The sequence below is a fragment of the Balaenoptera musculus genome, chromosome 15, assembly GCF_009873245.2.
Source record: "Balaenoptera musculus isolate JJ_BM4_2016_0621 chromosome 15, mBalMus1.pri.v3, whole genome shotgun sequence".
NCBI lineage: Eukaryota > Metazoa > Chordata > Mammalia > Artiodactyla > Balaenopteridae > Balaenoptera > Balaenoptera musculus.
This window is the reverse complement of record NC_045799.1, coordinates 48,225,272-48,246,368: the sequence shown is the minus strand read 5'-3', so window position 1 is coordinate 48,246,368 and position 21,097 is coordinate 48,225,272. Positions and strand designations below refer to the sequence as shown.

Sequence of the window (21,097 nt, the reverse complement as noted above, 5' to 3'; positions counted from 1 at the left end):
ATCCCTGCACCAGGCATCATTAACCTACTGACACCTGCACAGTAACAGAGTCCAAGGCCACTGGAAACCCAGGCACCACCCATCGGCCACACATTAACTGAGTCCACACCTCAGTTTCCTCACCTGTAAAATGGGGATAATAATTGATACCCCTTGTAAGGCTGCTCTGAGGATTAACCGAGATCTCACAAGCAAAGGATGCAGCACACACTGAATATTCAATGGGATGCGGCTTCAACAGCTTACAATCCAGGTCAACAGAACGCAAATACGCTCTATTCAGAGGCTGGCTGGTGGGTATGTGAATATTTAGTATCTGTCTTTAAACTGTATCTATATGTACACCTTTTTGTTCATTATCTATTTCACAATAAAAAAGGATAATTTTTTCCTGTAATAAGTCATAATGGAAAAGAGTATAGAAAAGAATATATATACACATATGTATAACTGAATCACTTTGCTGTACGCCAGAAACTAACACAACATTGTAAATCAACTATACTTCAATTTAAAAAACTAAATAATTTTTCTAAAGGCTAATATTTTAAAATGTCGTTCCTAGGCAGCTGGTGGAGAGAGGAGGGGACACACTTCCTTCCCCATCCACCCTCCAGACTATTGTGCTGCGGGTCTGTATCACCTCGAGCAGAAAATACTGTGTGTTGGGTTATCACAAAGGGTTTCTTCTTTTCAAATGTTCTATTCCTACTACCAAATCAAGCTTCATGTCACTCATCCCCAAAGAAAAGTCTTTGTCATTGGTGCTCTCTGCTTGCTGTAGCTAAGTCTCCTTTACTGAACTTTATCCAAACATGGACTTTAGCAAGGAGCTCTCTGCAGGTCTCCTTGTGGGAGTGGACATTTAGAGCAAACTCTTCAGGAGGCAATGTGACCACCCCATAAACATCATAATGGGTCTACTCTTTGGCCCACTTCAGGGAAATTATCTACAGAAAGACTCACACAAGTAGGCAAAGGATTTACAAGAATATTTGTGGTAGTGCTGTCTAAAATTAAAAGAGAGAGACAGAGAAAGAGAGGAAGAAAGGAAGGAAAGAAGGAAGGAAGGAAGGGAGGGAGGGAGGGAGGGAGGGAGGAAAGAAAAAACCAACCCTGAAAATGTAAATAAGTGTCATCATTTGGGGCAAGAGAAAAAAATGACAGTGCCTCCATATTTGAAATTACGTCATAATCTCATATTAAGAAACGCTCTGACAACTATTCAAAAGAGTGAGGTATGTCTACCTGTGCAGATGGGAAACAATCTCTAAGATAGATAGTACATGAGAAAAGCAATGTGTGTTAAAAACTTCTGGGGAAAAAAAATTAAATGGTGGCTTGCTTTCAGGAGTGGAACTAGGGCTTGGCGTGGAGAGGAGGCTTCTTTTTTTCTTTCTTTCATTGTTCCCTTTCAATATTATTTTTGGTAGCTAAAAAGTCAGTCAAAATAAAAGAGGGGAGAGTTTGGTGAGTGAAGGAGGCCACCCTACAAGGCAGCATTCAGCTCCCTCGGGGTGGAGGTAACTCTATTCTTTTCCCCCACCCGCCCTGCTCCAAACTTCTCCCAGCCTGCATTTTTCCCAATCCAATCAACCCTTCCCCGTAGGCTCCAAACAGACACCATTGTTTCCTCTTCTTCAATCAAGATGGGATTTGTTTGCCTTCTCCTTCTCAATGTGGCCCAGATGGAAGATAAGGCCCGAGGGCCCCACTAAGGGGGGCAGGGCAGACCCTGCGCTCCGGCCAGAGCCCCCTCCCCACTGCCCGGACCTCGCATCTGAATTCCTCAGCCTCCCTCCATGGAACTCAGAAGCTTCCGCAGGAATGGCAGGCGCACCTCGAACCAACTCCTTTACTCTAGTCAGGGTCGTAAAGTTATCACCAACCCAGGTTATGCCTCCCTGGAGCCCTCACAAACCGAGCGGGGGACCCTGCACATGTGTGTGCCCTTTTCGACTGGTTACAGCAGCGCAGGCTTTCTCCCCTGTAGTCTGTGTATTGACTGAAGTCTTTTACAAAATAAGTAGTCACTTTACATATGAGAAAAATAAAATGCATTCAGTGCAAGCTGTACTTGTCTGATGAGCCTGGCACATCTGGTCACAGTGGCGAAGAACGCCCAGACCACACCTGACACCTCAGTAAACGTTCAACACGCCCCCAGGTGCCACTGGCGCTGGGGTCCCTGGGCAGCGAGGGGGGAGACACTCAGTGCTGAGTTTGGCACCTGCTGGTTGTTTGACTCTAAATGACAGATTTCCCCCACCCACACCCTGCCTGCCCCCAGCAAACTCTCTCCCTCCCTGGATGGCCAGCTGGCTCAACCTAAAACACTTGAACAAATCCAAAAGAATATTCTCTAAAACCATGCCCATGACATTTTTCACGGGCTATGAACTGAATATACATTCCTGTCTTGAAAGCGCATCCCTCCCATCCCCCCATCTCTATTTTGTCCTCAGGTGGGTCAACAGCCATAATGTCACACATTGGCTTCAGTGACCCTGTCAACTCCACTTAAATAGAGCAATTCCCTCTATTATGTGTGCAGTGGACCCTCTTGGTCCCCCATCAGGACCCCCTTTTCTGGGCCAGCTGTCACCTATGTTGGCAGCTAACAGTTCCTGGATGTCTCCTTCTCCAAGGAACGGGCACTGGGCAAGTGACCTGCCCACCCAGGGGAAAGGCAGCCTCTGACTCATATGGGCACAGAAATGTCCCCCACTTGCCTGGGGACAGGACAGGCCTGTAGCACCAGTCACACCCCAGAGCCCTGGTGGGATCAAGCTGGGGCCACATCCCCGCTACCCTGTCCTGCTCTCCCCTCCCTCACAGGTTTCTCCCAAGTGCTCTCCCTCAATAAATCGGTTTATAAGAATCGCCGTCTCAGAATCTGCTTCTAGGGAACCCAACCTAAGTCAATTTGGACTGAAAACAGCCACTCGTTTGCAGACGTATTTGCACAAAATGTTAACCGAGTTTCTTCTGTTCCAGTTTCTCTCTTCCAATCTGGACTCAGATGTCATTTGGCTGCTCCCCTCCCCCATCTCACACACACACACACACACACCTCTGATCTACTCTTTCCTTGGTGAAGTCATATCCAAAAAAGAAGTCTTAATCTTTTCTTTCATCTGCTTGGATATTAAGGTAAGACATTTCCAGGCTCTGGTTTCCCTGGACCTTTTCCAAGAAGTTTCCTCGTGTTCTGAGTCTTTCCTTAGAGGCCCCGCTCTCTCAGGAGGAGACGTGGGGGGAGGGGATTAATCCCAATCCCCGGTCTCCGGTCCCACTGTCTTTGCCCACCTCATCAACACTGTCGCGTGCAGTTCTCAAAAGAAGGGTCCTGGATCCCAGGTAAGTCTTCCAATTAGTCTGATATGGTCTGGCCCAACCGGACTGGGAGCAACCATAAACCTTCACTCATCTGCCTACTGTATTTGTGAGAACGCTGTCCACACCTTTGCTTCTGGTCCAAACACAACATGTACTTGTAATTGTCAAGAGCCAAAATCCAACATTCTCGTCTCCATCAAAGGCAAAACCGAATTCCCAGAATTCTGGGTGAGATCTTTTGGAGCCAGTGAGGTGGTACACATGAACTACAAAAAGGTCTGAGAAGCCCAGATTTTTGCTCTTTTTACTGATTATCCTTTTTGCACAGAGCTCAGAGCTTGCAGGGCAGGCCTCTTGCGCCAGGAGGCCAGGCCTGTCCCTCCAGCTGCCGCAGAGGGGCATCCCCAGAGCTGGGGCCCCTTTTTTCTGTTTGCCACCAGCTAGTTTTGTCAGCAGGGCCTGACTCCTCTTTTCTGGTCATTATTACCTGGAGGCACATCTCCATCAGAGAATAAACGCAGGGAATTTTGTCCCACCCTCCCCTTCCTCCCGTGTCCACATGTCCCATGGTCTCTACATCTGCATCTCTATTCCTGCCCTGCAAATAGGTTCATCTGTACCATTTTTCTAGATTCCACATATCTGCATTAATATATGATATTTGTTTATCTCTTTCTGGCTCACTTCACTCTGTATGACAGACGCTAAGTCCATCCACATCTCTACAGTTGGGAGATTAGAATTGACTTATATACACTACCAATGCGTAAAATAGATAGCTAGTGGGACCTGCTATAATGCACACGGGAGCTCAGCTCGGTGCTCTGTTGACGACCTGGATGGGGGGATGGGGTGGATGGTGGGAGGGAGGTCAATAGGGAGGGGGGATATAGTGTATACATAGAGCTGGATTAACTTCATTGTACAGCAGAAAACTAACACAACATTGTAAAGCAATTATACTCCAAAAACAAACAACAAAACAAAAACGAAACAGGAATTCCCTGACTGTCCAATGGTTAGGGCTCCGCGCGTTCCACTGCAGGGGGCACGGGTTCGATCCCTTGTCGGGGACCTAAGATCCCATGTGCCTCGAGGGCACGGCAATTAAATAAATTAAATAAACCAGAGGGAAATAGGTTCAAGACATTTCCATAATGCTATTTGTTGGTCACTTAAGGGAAGGTCAAAATTTAATAAAAAAACTTAAATCATTATCTGTAGATTCATGACCTTAGAGCTATCCAACAGAGATTAAAATGCAAAGCCATTTGTAATTTTTAAAATGTCCAGTTGGCTTCCCTGGTGGCGCAGTGGTTGAGAATCTGCCTGCCATGCAGGGGACCGTGGGGTTCGAGCCCTGGTCTGGGAAGATCCCACATGCCGCGGAGCAACTAGGCCCGTGAGCCACAATTTAACTGAGCCTGCGCGTCTGGAGCTGTGCTCCACAAGAGAGCCCGATAGTGAGAGGCCCGCCGCCACCGCGATGAAGAGTGGCCCCCGCTTGCCGCAACTAGAGAAGCCTTGCACAGAAACGAAGACCCAACACAGCCAAAATAAATAAATAATAAATAAATAAATAAAGTAAATTTAAAATGCCACATATCCAACTTTTAAAAATAAATAATAAAGCCAGGCTGGAGGGTGCGGTTTTGTGCCAGGCCCAAGTTCCTCTCTATCTGCGCCTCTCGCAGATGCAAGCTGGCTTCCTAGAAACTGAACTGGGGCGGCTGGCAAGGCCCAGCCTCAGAAAGGACGCTGAGTGAGCACAGTACTGAGGGGACGGGGACAGAGAAGGGGCCTGTGGAAAGCGGGGGACCTGGACTCAGGAAGACCAGCCGTCCCCAGTTCCTCACCTGTGAACTGCGGGTAACAAGGGCTCGGGGCTCCTCGGGGCTGTTGGACACAACAGGATAAAGCCGAGGGCCTGGCCTGCAGAAAAGCCACCATTCTGAGCTCGCTACCACCTGAGGAAGCTGTGCGGGCCTCCGCAGGCTCTCCCGTCTCTGCCAACACCCCCCCCGCACCCCCCCACCCCGGCTGCTAAGGCTTGTTCTCCCTGGCAGACACTGCTACCCCCCCACCGAACCCCTCAGCCTCCCACCAGGCCAGCTCGGACAGTCCCAGGAGGCCAGTGGCTTCCTGCCGCTCCTGCCCGATGATGCTCCCCCGAGGCGTGAGGCCTGCAAGGGGCTTCGGGGAGGAGCTGCCTAGGAGCAGAGGGTCCCAGGATGGACCCCCAACAGCAAGGATGGGAGCTGATGGATAAATACCCCACTTCCCACCCCTGGAGCAATTCTGGGGTTCATTGTGTGCATTCAGAGGGCCCCCAGCGGGCTTGAGCCCCAGTTGCCCCCAGTGGTAACCCACTCAGTAAGTAACTAGCTCTCACTGACTCTCCTTCCCTCTGTCTCCTCTCCTCATCCCCTCACTGTGCCCCCGGGACCATCTCCCAAATAAACGGCTTCACCCAAATCCTCGTTGTCAGGGTCTGCTTCTGGGGGAACCCAAACTAAGACATTCCCCATCTGCAATGCCCTTCCCGCCCCGTCCAACTGTGAAAATCTTGCTCACTCTTCAAGGCTCAGCCAAAAGGACACCTCCTCCGAGAAGCCTCCCTGGTGCCCCTGCCAGCAACAATGCACCTTCCAGGCCTCCCCACCAGCATTCGCCACTTTTTCTTCTGGCACACCTGCTGGTTTCCTTGGGTTACAGTCAGGGGTTTGGATTCTTTCTCCCTATGTTGGCTGAGCTCTCCACAAGTACAGAGGTGAGTCTTCGGGCCTGTCACACCGCAGGGTCCCAGGAAAACTCTGCCAACTATTTCAACATTTACCACCACTAATAGCTCATATTTACTAAGTGCTTACAATTTGTGAAGCACTTTATATGCCATTATTGCCCTGAAACCTCGCAGCCATCACCTAGGGGATAGGTAATAAAACCATGCCCATTTTAGAGATGGACACGCTAAGGCAAAAAGATAAGTAATGTTGACAAGGTTGCAGAATCAGCTAGCTCAGATCCAGAGTTCTTAACCACTGTGTGACCTGACCAACTCAGTGCAAACTCTTGCAAACTCTTCCCTGAGAGCAGTCAGTCCCTAATATTTCTACTAATGGAGAATTAACTCAGTCACAGATGAGGCAGCTCCATGTTTACTCCAACTGAAGGTACCAACAGCCCACAATGCTCCCCAAGCCCCCTTCACTCTGTGGGGGAGTGACCACAGAGCCCACCAGGTGAGGAGTTGCAGAAGAAATAGGCCATGCCCTCAAGGACATCCTCAGATAGAGAGGAAAAGCTGAGAAACTCTCCAGGACAACCAACAACAAATGACGGCGTGAATGGTCCCCAATTTCCTCCAGCTCCTTGGGCCAGTTGCCTATAAGCCCAGCTTTGCAGCCACTTGATGGGTCCATTGATAGCCAGGGGTCCCCCTGTCACCCACAGGACCCCCATCCTTCACAGGACCCTCTACTACCCACAAGACCCTCCACCACCTACAGGACCCTTCACCCTCTATAGGACCCTCCCTAATCACACAGGACCACCATCACCCGCCACTCCCTAAGCATTCTCCCTGCCCCAACCCAGGTGTCAGCCTGGCCACACAGAGGTCAAACTTTTATAGAAGTCAGGCTACTGGTGCCTCTTGGAGGGAAGATGACAGTGACCAGAGGGGCAGGAGGGAGGGGGCAGTGTCTTATGGGGGCTGGAAATACTCCAGCCAGTTATATGCTTGTGTTCGCTTTGTAAAAAGTCCTACATTCTCAAACTATCCACTTATGATTTGTGTGCTTTTCTGGATGTATGTTACATTTAAGTGAAAATTTCACTTTAGAAAAGTTTTTTTTAAAGGAAAAAGAAAAACCTTTTAGTATGCCAGTCAACTCTCTAGGGTGGAGGACACCCTTCTGAGGCCAGGGAGGAAGCTCACGGCCAGTACTCTAAGAACAAAAAAGTGTGATAAGGGCTTAAAGGAAATCTGAATACAGAGGATCTGAGAAGGGCCCTGTGTGGCGGCTGGGGACCTGAGAGGCCCCCTGGGAGAGAGGAGTGGACATTTTCCCACCCCACCCCCAAAATGCTTAAGGAAACACTAAACCCTGAAAGGGCTTGATGGGATTGGCGGGACTATAATTAGTAAATTCTATGAGGTTGTAGGGAGAGTGCGTGGCACCAGGACAAGACTGAATCGTTAGGATCGGATGGATTTAGATGAGATGACATGGGTGGGATGAAAAGATGGAGTGGGATGGGGTGGGAGGGGCTGGGACAGGATGGGGATTTGAAGAGGGGACCTAGACTGTGAGGGGCTTTACATGGAGCCCATCGAGACGGGGAGTTTGGATTCTGTCCTGCCCAGAGCTGGAGAAGGTTTTTTTAGCAAGGAAATGGCATCTTAGAATTCTCCTCCCGGGATCGCTCTGGCACAGGTGTGGCCCTCAAGGACCAGCCTGGAGGCCAGGTGTCTCCTAGACAAAACTACCGAGGCTACAAACAGCCAGAGGGGGCGGGAGGGCGGCCAACGGGCACCCCAGGGCTGTCGTGTAAGGGAGCTGGCGAGGACCCAGACCCGCGCTGAGCAAAGCTCAGGGTGGGGGCGACACTTGCCCACCCGCCCCCGCAGGAGGCTCGGGCAGCGCTAAGTCAGCTGCGTGTTCTCTTTCTGAGCTCTCAGGAGGAAGCAACGTGATGCTATTTTGAGACAGACTCACTTCCCGAGAAAGGAGCACAAAATACCAGCAGAGGGACCACGGAGACCACGTTCCAGCCCTCAGCCCGGCCCGAGGGCTGCACCGAGCGGGCATCACAGCTCCCAGGACACTTCCGGCCGGTGATGCGCCGCCCATCTCACCGGGGCGAGAACAGGCTGAGAGCGGCTCGCGGGCCCCAGGGGACACCAATGGCAGGTGGCAGAGCCGGGCGGCCCGGCCCCAAACACCCCGCCCCGCGATTCTTCCGGAAACATAGCTCTGCCCCAGGCTCCCGACTGGGTTCCTTGCGGGGAAAAACCAGGAGCTCTTGGCCGCGCCCCTCCCTCACCTGTGTGCGTGCGCACGTGCCTCTTGAGGTCGAAGGTGTCGTTGAAGCCCTTGCCGCAGAAGCTGCACAGGTGCCTCTTCACCTGGCTGTGGCACTTGAGGTGCCGGTTGAGCATGCGCTGCAGGCGGAAGGCCTTGCCGCACAGATCGCAGGTGTGAATCGCCGCGTCGCCGCCGCAGGTGCCTGTGGTGAACTGGGACAGAGAGAGAGGAGTGAGGACCCGCGCGGGGCGGCGCGCCCACCACCCGGTGCGTCTAGGCTGGACCTGACTCGGGCTCCCGCGCCCCTCTAAAAACTCCCAGCAGGTTTTGGCTTTGGGGAAGGTGGAACAAGGCAGCTCCCCGCCCACCCATGCTCCCCTTGGTCCTCGGGACAGACCTCTGATTACCAGCAGGGCACCCCGCCCCCAGCTACGCGCCTACATTTCCCAGCCTCACAGCAAGTCCTGCGGGTGGGACCACCTGGCTGGTGAGATACACTCTCTGAGGGGAAGGATGGTGCCCTGTTCCGTGATTTACTCCTTCCTGCTCGGGAGAGCTCCAACAGCCGCCTCGGACCCAAGGCGGAAGCCAGTGCTGAGGACGGAAGAGCAGAAAGGAAAGAGGAGTCTAGGTCTGATAACATCACGGAGCCCCCAAAGACAGCCACAGTCAATTCCTTCCCCCCGGGCCAGCATCCACCAAGCGACTGTCTCCCCTCCCCCTGGATCTGGGCAGGGCCTGTGTCAGTTCCAGATCCTAAGAAACGGTGCAGCTTTTCTGTATCCTCCCTCTTGGAAGCCAGCAGCCATGAGGAAGCCTGAGCCCACCATGCTGTGGGGAAGCCCAAGCAGCCATGCAGAGGAGCAATGAGGTGCCAGGTATGAATAAAGACTCACTGGACCTTCCAGCCCAGCCAGGGCTGCCACCAGCTGAGTGAACAAACCTGGCCCAGAGGAAAACTGCCTAGCCCAGCCGTGCCCCAGTTCCTGACCCAGAATCATGAACAAATAAGATGGTCATCTTGGGAAGTGACTTGGTCAGGATCCCACAGCTTCATTATCAGAAAAACTATAACCAAATCCCAGGTTCCGGACTGCCTGGTTCATTCTCTCAACCGTGTTTGCTGCCTCAAAGGAAGAAAACAGAATCTCTAACTGTGTGATGAAAAACACCAGAGCTGATATATTCATTAAAGGTTTCCTAGTTATCAGATCCTTTAGAAGATGGATCCAATCGTTCTGCCAAAATTCTATTCATAAAAGGACCTAAAAAACTTAATTTTCAGACAAACGTTATTAGCAAGAAGAGTTGGTCTTTTCCTGGCTTAACACCTTCCTTGTCTCAAACACCCTCCTTTCATCCACCAGGGTACTGTCTTCTGCCAAGCCTCAGCTCACCTGTTCCCTCCCTGATGAGCTTCTCCAGCCACTGCAGACCCTGCCCAAACTGGTCCCTGTACCCCTAAGACCAGCGCCTCTCAAACCTCAGTGCACACACGAATTCTCTGGGGGTCTTGTTAAAATGCGGGTTCTCTCTTGCACTGTTGGTGGGAATGTAAATTGATACAGCCACTATGGAGAACAGTATGGAGGTTCCTTAAAAAAACTAAAAATAGAATTACCATATGACCCAGCAATCCCACTACTGGGCATATACCCAGAGAAAACCATAATTCAAAAAGATACATGCACCCCAATGTTCATTGCAGCACTGTTTACAATAGACAGGTCATGGAAGCAACCTAAATGCCCGTCGACAGACGAATGGATAAAGAAGATGTGGTACATATATACAATGGAATATTACTCAGCCATAAAAAGGAATGAAATTGGGTCATTTGTAGAGATGTGGATGGACCTAGAGACTGTCACAGAGTGAAGTAAGTCAGAAAGAGAAAAACAAATATCGTATATTAACGCATATATGTGGAACCTAGAAAAATGGTACAGATGAACTGGTTTTCAGGGCAGAAATAGAGACACAGATTTAGAGAACAAACGTATGGACACCAAGGGGGGAAAGTGGCAGGGGTGGGGGTGGTGGGATGAATTGGGAGATTGGGATTGACATGTGTACACTGATGTGTATAAAATGCATGACTAATAAGAACCTGCTGTATAAAAAATAAATAAAATAAAATTCAAAATAAATAAATAAATAAAATTTAAAAAAAAAAAAGTGCGGGTTCTGATTCAGGAGGTCTGGTGGAGTCTGGATGCTGCATTTCTAGACAGCTCCCAGGAGATGCCACCGTGCAGTCCATAGACCACACTTGAGATGTGAGGGACTGGCCCTCACACGGTTCAGGACTTTATTCCAACTCATTCCAGAGGCTTCCATCAGGCACAAACGTTTCCTCAACTGAACACCTTATGGAAGCCAGCAAGCATTTGCGCAGGCTCCTGGCCCCCATGCCCCGAGCGCAGATGAGGGCCGTGCACGGTCAGAAAGTGTTGGTGGGCAATGGCTCACAGGTGGCAGGAGGCGAAGACCCCAGAACAGGGCTTTCCAGTCAGCCCCCTCCACCAGTTCATTCTCACTGCTCCATCTTAGTCTCAGCCGACACTGATGTGTGCCTGATCCGAGACAGGGCCTGTGCTCAGAGCACCAGGATGGCTTGTCCCCAAGAAGCTGCCAGTCTAGTCGGAGAGCAGACCGGGCAACAGGCCACTGCCATTGGGGAAGCCCCGGGTGCAAGGGGCGGCTGGGAGGGGAGCCTAGCCCGGACAGTGGGCGCACGGGAAAGTGTACCCAGAGAGGTGAGCTCCTCAGCCAGGCCACGGTGAAGAAGAAGATGGGGGAAGGGCAAGGAATATGCCAGAGAGGGCGCTGGGAAAAGGGGGACTGTGTGTGGTCCAGCCTGGCCAGCCTGAGCCCTGGAGAGTAGCTGATGAACAGAGATGAGGGAGCAGAGGAGCAGAGAAGCAGAGAAGGGCAGGGCCCCCCTGAGGGCTCTACCTCGGGGACCCCAACGACTGTCAGAGGGCGGGGGGGGCACATTGGAAGATACAGGAGGACAACCGCAGGGCTCATACCCCACCTCTGCCCCCCAAAGGGGTGGGGCCTGGCAGGGCCTGAGGGAGACCCAGCTGTGCCCAAGGCTTTCCTATCACAGGACAGGTCATGGTCTCCTCCTAACCCGCAGTCCCCATTCTGGTCACTGCCTCCCTTGAAGGGATGTGAAAAGACTAAATATGGCCCAAGTCTTGGCAAACAAAATACCGTGAGCTTCTCAAGGCCAAGTCTACACAGGATAAAGGTCATTTGAGAGGTAGTGCGGCTAATAAAATAGAACAGAGGCACATGACCCTGGTAATTCTGATGAAAAACGTGAAGAAAGCTAGGACTGTCTTGTGAAAGCCTTGCACCATGTGCCCAAGGACTCGCCAACTATGGTTCCAACCTGAACCCTTGTTTACTTTAATCCTTTTGGTAATCTCCTATTTTTAAAATGCTCTGCATGTAACATGGATACCTCTTATTACAGTCCAGGATGGAAATCTCAAATCACTGGCATTATTTGGTTTGAAAAGAATAAAAATGTTGAGGGCAGAGGAGATGGAGATCAGTGACCATTTAAGGGAGCGCAGGACCAGTGGATCATCTGACTGAGAGAGATACAGAAAGCTTTTTAACACAGGGGAGAAGAAGGGAATGAGGCGAGGGGACTGGAGAGGGAGGGCACCCCATTCTCAGGGGAAATTCCCTCTGGTTTTCTCAGAGCAAAAATAAAAGATCTCCAATTGCCTCAGCAAAGGCAGTGCTCCCATTTCTCCACTTTTCACAACATGGACAACTGAGTCAACAGAAAATGTTCATGTAGAGAATTCCCATAAGGTGCACCCTCCAGCCCATGAAGGGTTGTTTGCCAACTATAAATGTATTTCTGACCAATCCAGACTCCAGACATTTATGAATTATATCCAGGCGTCTGAAGAGAGCCTTTTCAAAAGAAGATGGAGGGTTAATTAAACAGCAAAAAGATCATGGCAGATGAAGCCAGCTTCTCCCAGACTTGTTCACTTTTCAGAGGAAGGAAAAATTCCTTCGTTAGAAAGGTGAGAGTCCTTATTATTCAGCCATAAAGAAAGAATGAAATCATGCCATTTGCAGCAACATGGATGGACCCAGAAATGATCATACTAACTGAAGTAAGTAGGACAGGGAAAAACAAATACTATATATCACTTATATGTGGAATCTAAAAAATAATACAAATGAACTTATTTACAAAACAGAAACAGACTCACAGACAAAGAAAACAAACATAGCTACCAAAGGGGAAAGAATGGGGGGGGGGAGGGATAAATTAGGAGTATGGGATTAATAGATACCACTATATATAAAATAAACAACAAAGATTTACTGTATAGCACAGGGAATTATATTCAATATCTTATAGTAACCTATAAAGGAAAAGAATCGGAAAATATATATACACATATATACATATATGTATACAGACATATGTATAACTGAATCACTTTGTTGTACACCTGAAACTAACACAATATTGTAAATCAACTATACATCAATTTTTTTTTAAAAAAAGGAGAAATTCCTAAGAATTCCTCAGAAAAATATTTGGAGGATAAATTCCTAAACATGAAATTTATCCCAGAGTGTACTTCACATGTGCCTTGAAATTTGGTCTGTGATAGCAAAAAGCTGGAAACTACCTATATGCCCATCAATAGGGACTTGTTAAAAAAAGATGGTGTAACCGTATAACAAAGTAGCTAGAAAAGGACAAGAGTACCGACTGCCAGTCACATGAGTGAGCCCTCCTGGATGTGCAGCCCAGTCAAGCCCCCGGGAGACTCCAACCCCACTGCCATCTGACTGCACCCACAAGAGAAACCCCAGGCAAGACCCACCCAGCTGAGCCCAGTCAATCCACAGAACTAGAAGACATCATAATAAAGTATTATAAGCTGCTAAATTTGGGGTTGTTTGTGAAGCAGCAATAGAACACTGGAACGGTGATAGATGTACCACATTCTCTCTAGAACACCAGAGCTGCCACATTTCTGAGTGTTCTCTCCCAGGATGGGCAGCATGATACAGAAGACACCCCTGATTCCTGAAATGATGCCCCATGTGCCGGAGGACTGGCAATCTCTCCTCGGGTCACCTGTCTGCTCACTGGGCCATCTTTATTATGTTTACACAGGCTTACACCTACCACTCTACTTCCTAAAAGTCCAAAATAGGGTTAACCGAACTACCTTGTTACTCTACTCTGCAAGGGGTAGACCAAAACTAGTTACATCTTTGTCACCTGGTCACAAAATGAGCGGGGTGGAGAGACAAGAAATGCTGAAGATCAAATAAAAACCTAGACCTGGATGGCTGTGTGATGTCATTTAATATCCCTGGGCCACACTTTCCCACATATAAAAATAATAAAATGGGATTAGATGAGCTCTTTTCCTAAGTTCAAATCCTGCTCTACCACCTACAGTCTGGGAAGTAGGCAAGTTACTCAACCTCTCTAAGCGGTCATTTCATCACCCATAAAATGTGGACAATAATGATACTTGCCTCTTGGGACTGTTAAGGAATTAAATAAGAAAAGCTATTTTAAAAAGACTGGTTGCTAGGGACTTCCCTGGCAGTCCAGTGGTTAGGACTCCACGCTTCCACTGCAGGGGGCATGGGTCCGATCCCTGGTCAGGGAACTAAGATTCTTGCATGCCGTGAGGTACAGCCAAAAAAGAAAAAAAAAAAGACGGGTTGCGCCAGTAAATGCTAACTCTTAGAGTTAGACAAGCTCCAGAGTCCTGTGATCCTAAATAAAAGGTAATTGGTCAAAACCCATTGTTTCTCCATTTGTCTTTTGAGTTTTTCTCTCACTGATGGAAGAAAAAGGGAACTAACCTTCAGTGTGGGTCACCAGCCCCTAGTCCTTCATCTGTGACTCTGAAATCCAAATAGCTCTGAAAACCAACATTCGCTCCTATCTCCCTTGGCAACAAAAGTGGAAGCTACCCATTTGGTGTCAATATTCATGTTTTGATATGGAAAGTATTTATGTGTTCAATTACAGTATACTGCTCCAGACACTGTTATCTTCAGAAAAAGCTTAATAGTCTCACCCTTAATCCAAAATTAACTCTCCAAAAGGCTTATTACTGAAGTAAGGAAGCTACCACAAGGATGGGAGGTGACATCAGTCTGGAGATTAATTAACTAACTGGAGATTAATTCAGGGCAAGAAAGATGAAGAGAGATAGCAGTTCCCCAACCCTGCAGCTTGGCGCTTTCTTATTTGCTGTCCTGTTTTCTGCAGGATCTCGGCTTTCATTTTAAAAAACACACAAAGTTCCCCTCTAGCTCTTCTAAAAAACAGGCCTGTGCAGCAGAAACAAACCCATCATTGTATCAGAGCTGCTGAAGACTTCAGGAGCATCCAGGGAGGTAGGGACCTGGGCTGGCCCTCTGACCAACTTCAAAAGCTGGCTAAGGTCACTTACCTGTCAACTTCTAAAGGAAAAAAAAAAAAAAAAATCCTTTATTTTCTGTGGATGCTTCCACCAGACAAGTTCCTTAAATTAATGGTCCTGTTTCCTGTGGGAGGCTACCGTGAGTGCAGGCTACCTTCCGGTGGCCGCACAGACGAGATTTCCAGTGACACATCTGCTTATGCCTGAGTGCTCAAAACATGCTAAGCGTATTTCCCCAGTTCCTTTAGGATAAAAATTCCCCTCCTGCTCCTATGTACCACTTCCTTAAGCTTCACAACTCCACTATATGGCAGAATGCAGAACCTTCCCAAATGCAGAGATGCTGAAGGGAACATATCCTAATCATCCAGAAGAAACAGATTCAAATAGCTGAAACCCGCCTGTGGCCACAGGACTTGTAGGTGCCCACAGAGATTCTGATGGGGTTTGTTGTCTGCAAAACGTGTGCCTGCACTTCCCCGGGACAGGCCCATGGGTCTGGGCATGACGTGTGGGAGAGGCAGGGATGAGTCCTGTGGTTTGTCTCACGTCATGGTGAGAAACTGCTTCAATTCCTTCATGTCAGGCTGTCAGTGCTAATGGCTAAGGCGTCAAAGGTACCTTCCACGATGCAGTACAACAACGCTAAAGAATAAGGAGCCTTGGGTTGGGCTTTGCCACTAGTACCTGTGAGGAACTCAACAAAACCTCTCTGGCTTTACCTTTCTCCCCACAAAAATGAGGAGATTGGACCACATAAGGGTCCCTGAAGTAGATCCTGTGGGTGGACACGCTCAGCCTCTGTTCCTGCTCCTCTGGTGGGCCTTCCTGTACAGCAGAGGCTACAAAGCTAGACACTATATTTCCCAGAATCCCTGGCATCTGTGGTCTTTAGATGTGACTGGGGTACCACCAGTTACATGCACCATCAGGAGATTTGACTTCGGGCCTGAGTTAATTGAGCCGAGGCAGGTATGTGGTGGCAATTGTTTCACACCCTGCATTAGCAGAAGCATCGTGATGCACGACAGCAGCCAAAGAGGCCGAGGCTGCAGTTCCCTAGGTAGCCCAGTTCTGTAGTGTGGCTCTGGGAGTCACTCCTGGGAGCTCAGCCTGGTCTCTCTTTAGCCCATTTAGTACCCTATAATTAACCACTGTCTGCTTAAGCTACAGTGGATTCTGTTTCTGCAACAAATCCATTCAGACCCTTCCAACCACAAAAACCAACTTCACCTATATTCCAGTTAAAAGCTGGTTGCAGTTAACACATTGTTCTCCTATTCCTCTTTTTTCCCCCTTTAAATTAATTTAAGCTTTTTCAAGCATCCATTCCAAGCATTTTTCCCTTTTTGTCTTGCTTCCTATTTTCCCCCAGATGCTATTGACTCCTTCCCTGCCTGTATTCCTCTTCTATGTTGACTTATGTCCTCCTATGAGTCAGGCATTACTGCACCGGGTGCTGAAAATACAAGCTCAGCAGGAATGCTCCCTGCCTTTGGTGGGTCTAGAGTCAAGAAGAAAAGTCTGGTCAGCCAAGGAGATGGTCAGTGAGTTACAAGACTGGTGGGGGGAATTGGGGCATCCAATTCTGTCTTGGGAGACTGAAGTCAACAGGCAGGGAATTAGGGATGGGGCTTATGTTCCCTTCCAAATATCAAATGGGTGGGTTTTAAAAAATACCTAAATCCAGCCAATCCAGTTGCTAAATCCCTTGTCCCTGCTGTAGGTAACAAAGTATTGGACATTAACAAAACTTGCTATGAATCACTATCGGCTAACTCCCCACTGGGCAGTTTACACACACGCAAAATTGATCAGCATGTTGCCCCCATTGTCTCATGTAATCTGCCCAATGCTTTGGAGAGGCCGATTCTCTTATTTCTCTATTTTACAGATCAGAGAACTGAGGCTCAGAACAGATAACGTATCCCCAACCAGAGCCGGTGAGATGGACCCAAATGAGGTTTTCCTTCTCAAAAACCTTCCAGAGCCCCTCCTCTGCCCCCACGGGAGCACCCACACTTCTCGGCTTGGCCCCTTTACCATCGCAGCCTGTCCTGGCTACATGTCCAGCTCCTCACCTCAACTCTCCCTGACCCCAGGCCCATTTCCCATCCTCCCTCCAGCTCTGAGTCCTGTCCTTACTCAAGCTTTGGGCTCAGCCCATACTACCCTAAAGCGTACCTCCCCCTTCTCCCACAGCCCTCAAATCCACACCAAGAAACCTTCCTCTCCTCAGAATGTACTGCATCTTTGCTTGTGCTTCTAGTTGAGCATTCACTTTCCTGTAATAGGGTTAATAATTAATTTAGTATTTGTGTCTCTCCACCAACCCAAATAATTCTAGCTAGAGTTATTGGACACCTACCATGTTTCACGCTTGACTCATTTATCCTCACAACTCTATGAGGTTTCATTACTTGTTTCATTACTATCCCCATTTTACAGGTGAGGAAACTGAGGCCCAGAAGAACTAAACTAGAGCCTAGAGCCCTAACCATTACTGTCAGAAGATTCTGGAACACCAGTGTGGCAGCATCTTTATCTCCTGGCTGCCTTGTGCACAGCAGGCACTATATACTGTTGGATGGGATGTAGCTTCTCTCTGCCCTTGTCTGGTCCTAAGAACCAACTGTCCAGTGAGTGTCTTCAAGTCACTGAAAAAAATGCATCATGCTTGAGTGGCTTCCCCCTCTTATGGTTAGGAAACTAATTCTTAGACAGTTCAGCATACTTTGCATAGAACTGTACAGTTACACAACATGCTAAGTCACGGGCAATTGGACCAGTCATTTGAAAATGGCCAATACCACAGCTGATAATTCTGTAGGCTTGGAGCATCTTAACCCCAGGAGGTCTTATGGAAGCAGAGAGGGAGAGGGAACCTGAACTTCGTCCTCAGTAAACAAACAAAAACTCCTCTGGAAACCTTGTTAAGGGTTGAGGAGCATACTCTATGCCCTACCCCCCCCCCCACCCCTGGGGTCAGCACCAAAACAAGGATCCTGGGAAGAAGATTGGTTTATTCATTCCCTTAATCCAGGGCCCCAGTGGAGCTGTTTGCCTGGGGTGGCAGAGATCTCCTAAAATGGTGGTTAAGGGACTGGATATTTTTCCTGTGCCACCTTGTCTCCAGGGAAATCTGGGCAGTTGGGGGACAGAGGGGTAAACTAGCTATAGACCACCCGAAAACAACGTTGCAAATTGGCCTTCCGGCCGGGTGATAAACATGCAAGTGGGATACTTTGTAGAATTTCCTGGAGGGCAGAGCTACAGGCCTCAGGCAAATTGTCCCTCCCAGTTAACCCCATCAGGCCCAGAAAAGCCTCCCATCAGCTGGCTTTAAACCTCGGCGGCGCACTTAACACTAAGCAGGATGCCCACACCCAGTCCGAAGCATCCTTTAAAGGTGTCTTTTTTAAGGATTCCAAGCTCAAGCCTCTAGCCTCAATTCATAACCAAATGCACGCCAGCCCACCACGGAGCCAAGCCCCTGGAGCCAGGAATATGCACAGGGGAGGGAAAACCTCTCCCAGGAAAAGTAACGGAGGAGGCTTTCGCAATCCACAGCGAACCCTAGGGCTTCCGCCCCATCCCGCTGCCTGGGCAGGGGGGCTTCGGGACCACCCTGGAGCGCCCAAGACTTAACACCTACACCAAGGGCCTGAAGCCCGAAAAGGCTCACACTAAGGCCCACCTGGCTAGGAACTGGGGTCATGTGATTCCTAAAACACCACTCCCAGGCTCCCGCCGTCCGTGAGTCAGTGGAATGGGACGGCTTAATCTTAGAGGTAGCGGATACCTTTGAGCAGGCAATCATGGAAGTTCCACACAGGAAAGCGCAGATGGGCGTCCGGATAAGCTGTGGCCTACAATTCCAGGAGGCTGGGTGGGGGTGGGGGCTGAAGCGCGAAAATAGAGGGAAACAAACACTCCAACCCACTGGGGGCGGGGCAGTGGGCCAATTTGCAGTTGAATCCGTTTATCCGTGAACATAATTCAAGAAAATTTGACAAACACAAGTTTAAAGTGCCCGGCACAGACCTCGTGTCTAACGGGCACTTCATAATTGGCACTGGGAATAGTTGTGATTGTGAAAGACCCACTGTGTGCCAAGCTGCCACCACTGCCTCCAGAACTCGAGGAAGGGGGCGAAACTCAGAATTCACGAAGCTCTAGGAACTGCACCTCAGAGGAGGGGAGCCCGGGGCCTGGGGTCCCTTCTTTCCCACCCCGGGAACTCCGACGGCCAGGGTGTTCTTCAGGCCCTGCGCACAGAATGGGCTGCTGGGGGGAGGAAGCTGTGCCTGAGCCTTTAGGCAGCTCCGGAGGCCACGCGGGCGGCCTGTGCCCGTGCGGGAAGCCAGTCTCCGGGGCGCAGCAGCGCGGGCGGCCGGCTACCTGGCAGGCGGGAGGACGCGGGGAGGCGCCCTGGCCGCGACCCAGGGGCAGGTGCAGGAGCTGCGCTGCGGGCGCGCTGGGTGCTCGGGTGCCGGGGCGTGCGGGCGGGCGCGACAGGGAGAGGCGCCGGCCCCGGGAGCCCGACGCCAGGGCGTGGTGCTGGTGGCGGCGGGGGCAGAGTCGACATCGTACCTTGATTTTCGACCTGGCGACCGGGCGCTGCTTCGCCGCCAGGTGTCCACCGGGGACCTCGCCATCGCCGGGCTCGGGGGCGCGCGGGGACGAGCTGCTCTCCGCGCCTCCGGGCTCCCCCGCGCTGTTGCTGCCGCCGCCGCTGCTGCTGCCGCCGTCGCTGCGGCAGTCCTCGGGGGGGTCGTGGAGCAGACGGCCCAGGCCCACTGCGGGGGAGGGCCGCGCCCCGACACAGACACGCGGCGTCAGGCCCGGGCGCCCGCGGCAGTTTGACCTGCGGGCGGTGCCGCCGCCACCCCGCCCCGTACCTGGGCACCTCGCCAAGTGGGCAACGCCGCGGGGGTGGGCGAGAGAGCCCCGGACTCGGCCTCCCGAGCGAGCTCAGGGTTCTGGGAGCCGCTCCTCAGTCCCAGTTCCAGCGCCCACGAGGAACAGAGGGCCCAGCGCGGCTGGGGACCCGCGCGCCAAATTTCCTCTCCCTGGGATGGGGGCGGGGGCCCTGACCTCGACCCACCCAGCCCCGGAGAGGTTGACCCATCCCTGTGCAACCCACGAGGACGTGGGACTGAGGGTTGCCCCTACTGGCCCCTAGCCCCCCCTCCCGGGCCACCCCGGCCCGCGCTGCAGCCAACGGTCCCGCCGCCGGGCAATTAGAGGCGCCCACTAGGGGGAAGGGGGCGCAGGGCGTCCCAGGTTCCCAGCCTCTCACTCTCGGTTCTCCCGCGCCTCAGTGACTTCCTCCTCCCCCTGAAAGAGGGACATGGGGGAGGGGGAGAGTCCAGCCCCGGGCGTTGAGCAGAGGGGACCCGGCCACCCTTGCCCGCACCCCAGGAACCCGGCGCCCAGGCCCGGCCCCGGCGCGGCGCTCACCTGGGATGTAGGTGTCTGCCCTCTCCTCGTCCGGGAGCTCATCCCAGCTGCGGACCGAGACCCCCGGGCTCCTCCTCTTCACCAGGAAGACTTTGGGCATCGTGGGGCCCCCTCCCCGGACTGCGGCCCCCTCGTCCCGGCTGCTCCCCTCTAGGGGCGGCGGCGGCTCGATCCCCGGTTCCCCGCGGCCAGAGCCCACCTTCCCGCCCGGCCGGCCCTCTCCCTCCGCCCCCCGCCGCGGCGCGGCCCGGCCTCTCCCCCGCACGCCCGGCGACTCCCAGCCTCCCGGCTCGGCGACACCTATGCCTTAAATCGCGGGTGAGACCACGCCGAGGAAAAAGTTTCATAAGGTGGAATAGAAAAGGCACCAGGAAACTTGGGAGTGAGCATGCGCCCTGCAACATAACGGTGTCAACAAGCTCGCTACCTGTCCGACCGGTTCCGGCGGCCGGGGCTGCCTGTTCCAGCCCTTCCTTCGGCACGAATGTTTGCAAAAGAATTTAACGTCTCAGTCTTCCCCCCTCCCCTTCTTAAAAAGGGAAGAACGTTTTTCTCTCAGCCCCCTGCCCCATTCCCCATCACAGGCACCGCAGGGCGAACTCTTTGAGGAAAGCACCAAGTCCGCTCCCCGGGCGTCCCCCCTAGAGCTGGAGCCCCCGCGAGTCGCCCCCTCCCCTGCCCCCCCCCCCACCCCGCCCCAGTGGATTCGCCTCCGACAAGCAAACCAGAAAATGGCTCAGTTCCTCTGGACTTTGTGGATCATTCCCGGGGTTTGTTGAAATCTCGGTGTGCGGAAGGGGGAGGCCGCGGGAGACTCCC

At 51.4% G+C, this 21,097-nt stretch overlaps 1 protein-coding gene across 2 annotated transcripts in view; it reads right to left on the bottom strand.

Annotated features, from left to right (window-relative positions):
• The window catches only part of OVOL2 (ovo like zinc finger 2), a 40,369-nt gene extending 19,631 nt beyond the window's left edge, over nt 1–20,738 (bottom strand). For both annotated transcript variants that reach the window (XM_036824222.1, XM_036824221.1), the window contains exons 1-3: nt 20,279–20,738; nt 19,409–19,614; nt 8,389–8,581 (exon numbers count right to left, since the gene is read on the bottom strand). In XM_036824222.1, the coding sequence (XP_036680117.1) occupies nt 8,389–8,581; nt 19,409–19,614; nt 20,279–20,378 (499 nt within the window). In that variant the 5' untranslated portion in view covers nt 20,379–20,738. The remainder of the gene's footprint in view (nt 1–8,388; nt 8,582–19,408; nt 19,615–20,278) is intronic.
• Between the last annotated feature and the right edge of the window lie 359 nt (nt 20,739–21,097).